General features: G+C 40.8%; 1 protein-coding gene across 1 annotated transcript; it reads right to left on the reverse strand.

Moving 5' to 3' along the window:
• Nucleotides 1–3,973: 3,973 nt before the first annotated feature.
• LOC117189140 (uncharacterized zinc finger protein CG2678-like) lies at nt 3,974–6,113 on the reverse strand. Its single transcript, XM_033394179.1, has 5 exons — nt 5,450–6,113; nt 5,281–5,391; nt 5,077–5,223; nt 4,959–5,015; nt 3,974–4,898 (listed from the first exon to the last, which is right to left on the reverse strand). Exons 1-5 carry the CDS (start codon nt 6,058–6,060, stop codon nt 4,763–4,765), a joined length of 1,062 nt encoding a protein of 353 aa, XP_033250070.1. The 5' UTR covers nt 6,061–6,113; the 3' UTR covers nt 3,974–4,762.

Genomic DNA, 6,113 nt, shown 5'->3' on the forward strand with positions numbered 1-6,113 from the left:
CAATAAACTTGACCAACAAAAATTAATTAAATATATTTCGCAGAGAAAGGGTCTTCATTTTCAGCAGCTCCAGAAGTGTCTGGCTATGTCGGTGGCCCTGGCTTTGGCTCTGTCGAGACTGCAAGAGCAATGCAGATAAACGAAGCTAATTACCAAAAATGTTAAAGTTCTGAAGTAGCTCTTCAGCTGCGTTTTGCCACGTTCCAGTGCAGGCGAAACAAACTTTGTCTAGGCTCCTGCTATTAGACAACGATTGCCTCCCTGGTATGGGGCTCCATCTCCATCCTTTCACAATCATAATCATCCTCGACGGCGCGACGGAACTTGTTAATTTTTGTCGGCAACTTGTCGGAAAGTAGATTATCTAAATGATGTTAATAAAATGTTTACGAAGGCTCTATGATATGACCTGTACATGCCTGGCAACATTACAGAAAAAAGGGGTCTGAAAAGTAGACATTTATTCTATATAAGGTTTTCTTCTTTATTGGTTTATCTTGCAAGAAAACCTGGATATTTGTGAAATATTTAGTATGTAGCGACAAATATGTGCACTCTAAGTTCTTCAGTCCCGCAAAAGACTTACCTCGCTATTCGAAAGACGCAATTTTAGATTTTTATTGCATCTCAACCCCGCACTAATTATAGCCAAACTTTGGTTCTCTCGGGCTCAAGGAAAAGCTCATTAAAATCACCCAAGACTTGCATTAAGCGGCCCTGCATTACCTTTTTTGTCTCTGTCAAACGACAAAGTTTAAGCGCCGAAAACTTGCAAAAAACTTCAGACGTGGCAGGCCTGCTGCCACAGCGAAAGGAGCAAAACCAGGACGGGTGAAAAGGGACATTTCCACATGACTAGGGCCAGCAGCAGCTGTACAGGATCCTTAAGCGAAGAACTGCTAAAAGTTTCAAACGTAGTCTGATGTCTTCCACGGGCATCCATCCAGCCGGAGGGATACACACACCGATGCTCTCTCACATGCTTGTGGTAATTCCCTGTGACGAAAAATTCCCAAGGCAGTTGTAAAATTATGCTAATTTTTTAGTAGCAACAAAAGCAACTAAAGAAGCAGCTTCTGGCGACGGGTTTTGAATTTGTATTAAAACAAAATAATAAAAATTTCATGACTGCATTACAATTCAATTACATTACCTCAAAAAAGGAACAGAAGGCAACTGAGAAGTCGAGGGACTCGACCATTAAATACCTGCTAATCAGTAGAAGCTGTTGAGGATCTATAAAAATAAAGGTATTGGAGGCTTTTTATAAGCTCCACTGCCGAAGCGGATACTCTGCTATTACCTGATATAAATATAGATCACCATCAACTGCCTTTTTTTTACAGGTATTTGTACTTCTACGACTAGGTATATTTAAAAATATATTAAGTGTGATCAACATTACACTAAAGTTAATAGACTATTAGTTATTGATATCAATCATGAATTTAAAAAAATTTGCGTATGGTATCTGAAGTGCTTTCTGCGCTTTCAAATACATTGCGAATACAAATACATATATACCCTTTCAGACCCTTTGTATACGTTGAGTACCAGGTATAAAAAGTGTGCCACATTTTTTAAGAACATTGGTAAGGGCCGCAGCAGGTGTTGTATTTTCCGCTTAAAGCTGTTTCTTTTCCTTTAGAGTCTTCATTCTGTTAGTCCTCTTATGGCTGACACTGTGTTCTTTTGGTCGAGAAAGTTTCGAGAGCTCTTAGCCTTTGGCGTGTAAGGTACGATACGTGTCCCTGGCACGTGACAGTGCGGTTGGTCAGCGAAACTCATGGACTTGCTTGTCCCTCGACTTGAGTGCACATAAGCCTTTAAGCTGTCAATAGTCCTCCAGCCAAAGAGATGCATACACTATAATCTTAGTGTTTGAAAACTTTTTCCCATGGTGTCAACGCGAGGACCAACTAGAACAGTTTGAAGGGCTCCTTATCTGGATGCTTATCCGTAACATCTCAATAGCAGTTTGTATATTGCCATTGCGTTGTAATTTTGACTGCACAAGGAGAACATTTCGCAACAAACTTTTCCCATATTCACACCCACACACAAACACACTCAGCCCCTTGGGGCGAAGAACATTTTTGTTGAATTTTTTCCCCCTGCTGCTAAGGAAAGTTATTTGTTGCAAGAGCTTTTTGCATTTTCATTAAATTATTGGGTAAACTCATCGCCTGCCATCGCCGTGGTTCCGTTCGCTCCGTTCGTCCGCAGCGTCAGGACTAAGCCACACCCAACGTTCGGCAAGCAATACAATCAGGCGATTGCAAAATGTGTTTTCTTCTAGCCATTAGCATTAATATTTCAATGCCTTCGGGTGCTGTCGCTCTCTGCGCCTTCCAGTGCCCTCGGTCTCTGTTCCACAGCCACGGGCTGTGCAAATTTTTGAGCTATGCGATGGCGTTTTCGGGTAGCGTAACAACCAACATTTCTGTACTTGTCAGCTGCTGCCACATGTACGTGTTGTTATTGTGGGAGGACCAGAAGTAGTAGCACAGGCAGCACACACTCCACATCTTCTTGCCTGCACTTGTTTCACAAACAAGTTCCGGATCGGCTTTTTGTACCCTGTAATAGAAAGGGCATGCACAAAGAATCAAGCTGGGAATTATGCCAAGAAAGAATGAACACAGTTTGACAACTTTAATGGGTAGAATACAATGTACAATATCTACTCCCACTTACAACTATTAAGTTCTATAGTTTTACAATAAAGAGTATCAACTGCTTAGGGATTCCAAAAGATAATAGCATTATACTAATAAACTGATTACCGGGTATCCCATTGTCCACATGTTGCACTTATTATTACTGCTTTATTTTTATTTTGCTCATAGCACCCCATGGAGGTGGGAATGGGACCCTACTGGGTCTGGGTTATAAATTTAAATGCATAGTTATAGTAGTTTTTTCTCTGCCCCTACCCGAAAGGCGTATGGCGGCGTCAGTGGCAGTGGCACAGCTGAAGAGAATTACTTACTTGTAATTGTTGTTTTTGCAATTGTAGCTGCTGAGTATGTACAAACTTTTTCTGAATTTATTATGAGTGCTGTAGTTGCTGCTGCATAAAATATTGTTATTAATTTATAAAACTGCTACCAGCCCACTTCAAGTACATTTGAAATATATTTGCTTTAAGCTTAATGCTTTACTGCTTTTATTTCCGGGAATTTTAATTTCATATGTGCTCATTTCCGTTTTGAGCTAGAGAACTTAATTGACATTCTATTTCCATCAGCCAAACAGGATGCCGCGATGGCTAATCGAGACATCCTGCCATGAGGTGGTGTCAATTCAGTATTCAGGGTAAAACAAGATTGCCAACACCTTAAGGAAGCTTTCTCTGAAGCCTGACTGATGGAAAAATTGAGAGCCAACGATAAGCCCTTAAACGAGTTGCAGCCCACAATCTTGGCAAATGGATCTGAGCCCTGGCTCATGTTTACAGATTTTAATCTAAAGTGCGAACTCATTTTCCATTTTACACTTCAATGCTGTAAGCACACACACACTTGCTTCATTATACAAGTTTGCAGACAGCTGCCTTGTAAGAGCTTCATTGCAACAAATTCCATATAAAGGAAAAGTTTCTTGGTGAAGCGGAGGGGGTGGGCAGCGGGGAAGGGACAACACTGCAATGCGTGACATTACCTTTGTCTAAAATGCTGAACCCCCTCTTGCGATTCCCTGACTCTTACTTGCAATTTGCATAAACCAACCTGTAAGAAATTGTAGTGATGGCATCTGGCCGTCAGCTCCAATCAATTACAAATTAACTACATTCCGAGAGACCTCCGGAGTAGTGGATGCATTGGCCAGAGATTTTCTCATTTCCGTTCCGTATATTACCCCCTTTTTCTGATGGAAAACGTTGGAATAAAGCGAAAGACAAGACAATTTCTCAATCACAACCAGTGCCTGAGCTTTCATAAAAAGAGAAAACATTTATGGGAAAATAATTTCCATCTTCAATTTCCTTCGCATTTATTTCTAATAAATCAAATGTTTTTAACGAACCAGGTCAAGCTATTGGAATTTTGTATCAGCAAAAGGAAATCACGAATGAAATTAGATAAAGCGGAACATTCCCTGCAACGCGGGACTACAAAAAATTGTCTTAGACATAATGACATTATATATTGATGATTTATATACCATTTTGACCAAGAACGAAGGTGTCCTTAATTCTAGACCGCTCGAAATTCGATGTAGACCAACTTCCTCTAGAGCCTGGGAATTTCCTACGAGTCCTACGAGGCCACACCTGTTATGCTACTGCCAGAAGTTCCTCAGCCTGGGGACCCCTTTAATTCCGGCTCTTTTGATATCAAAATTAAATTAACTTAGATTAAAGTACAATTTTAATAGAAAAGGTCCACGGCGTTAATTATAAACTTAAAATTATAAATATCATGTAACCAGTTCGTCGAATGTTTTCTAAATAAATGTTGTCATTTCATCAACTTAAAAAAGGCAAGAACAAAAAATTAAAGATTCGATGGATATTTTAAACGATGCAAAAGTACGACCCAACGCCTTTAAGGCATATTTTCCTTAGTTAAACTTTAAACTATTCATTTCTATATCTTCAGTTTAGTTCTATCGTCAAAGCTTTCTTTTTTCTTCTAGCAGCACCCTCGCATATGTTCCCCAAGGTCAGTATTCGAGCTGCTTTTTTTCACGCAGCGGCACTCGTAAGGACGTTCGAGTGTGAGTACAATGAACATGTTTATGCAGCGAAGACCTTGGCCTACAGTTTGCGTCGCACTGCGTGCACTGGAAAGGACGTTCGCCGGACGTTCGTTGAGTGATGACAAGTGTGCTTATCCAGGCATCTTTTGAGCAAAAATATTTTACCGCACTCATCGCACATAAAATTCAGTTTTCTGGTTTGGGATAAAATACAGGTTAAGAAGAAACCCCATTAGGTCAAAAGATTAACTTACTTTGACAATGATTGGGTCTTCTTGGTGTGGCCTGAGATATCACTGCCAAGGTCGTTGCTGTTGTGAATAAAAAACTATTTAATGTCTATTTAATCATTCGATATAATTGAAAACGTACATCTTTGGCAACGGTGCACTTCTTGAGCGACTAGAGGTATCATGGCTGGAAAGCACTTCCCAATCACTCTCCACCGACTCTGGTTTCTTCTTTTTCGGTAACGGACTACGATTAATTGTGTTCTTAATTCCAAGAGGTTTCGTGTTGCTGATTTGTTGAGAAAACTAGCATTGATTCGGTTTTGCAAGCATATTATGTACTTACAGTTCGGACGTCTGCTTGTTCTTGTGACTGGTTTCATGTCTATTTAGCTGGCACTCAGACATGAATCCTTTGCCACACACTTCAGGGAACGGCAACTTGCCACAGTGACGACTGGGGACAATATTAATTATAATTTATGTACATATAAGCTATGCTCAGTAATACTTACCTCTGCCTCTTATTGGCTTTATTCGGTTGTAAATTGTTGTGCATGTGAGCCTCTGCTTCTGCCACCCGAGCCAGCTTGTGCATCTGCTCCATTTTGTTAATGTCATGGGTATCCATTGAAACGCTCATCTGCAGACGAGTCTGATCATCAGCGAAGTTCCTTAGAGGATTCCTCAATGTGTAAGTGCCTTCTTCTTCGTTGTCAATTTCAACCGACTCGTCCGCCGTCTCGGGCAACATAGCATTATTGAGCACCGCCTCAATCTCATGCCTTTCACTTGCACGCATGCGATCCTCCTTTTCATCGCTGTTTTCGATGGTGTACGTTTCTTCATTGATAACATTGTTTGATAACAAGCGTTGTTGATAATTTGCAAAGCTTTTGTCCAATAACAACTTAAACCGATATGCAGTCTGCACTCCAAGAATGCAGGAGGGACAAATAAACTGCGGCATCGAGTCCCCGCGTACCACAGAATGCTCAGGTGAGAACTTGCTGATGATACAGGCGGGGCTGATTTTATATAGGTTCAATCTGAGATCGCAAATTTCGGCGAATATGTCCACAAGTGGTACGGAACCAACCAGGCAAACGCGGCACACGTACTCCATTTTTAACTCGCCTCAATCTAATTCTTTGTAAACTTCGGCGTCCACGTCCACGC

This window comes from Drosophila miranda, chromosome 4 (assembly GCF_003369915.1).
Source record: "Drosophila miranda strain MSH22 chromosome 4, D.miranda_PacBio2.1, whole genome shotgun sequence".
NCBI lineage: Eukaryota > Metazoa > Arthropoda > Insecta > Diptera > Drosophilidae > Drosophila > Drosophila miranda.

Bases quoted from the DNA above. Each gene is read 5' to 3' on its own strand.
- LOC117189140 (XM_033394179.1), bottom strand. From the start codon at position 6,060: ATGGAGTACGTGTGCCGCGTTTGCCTGGTTGGTTCCGTACCACTTGTG. The intron at 5,392-5,449 runs GTAAGTATTACT...TATTGTCCCCAG, and splicing joins AAAGCCAATAAGAGGCAGAG to TCGTCACTGTGGCAAGTTGC. The intron at 4,899-4,958 runs GTAAGTTAATCT...ATCCCAAACCAG, and splicing joins AAGACCCAATCATTGTCAAA to AAAACTGAATTTTATGTGCG.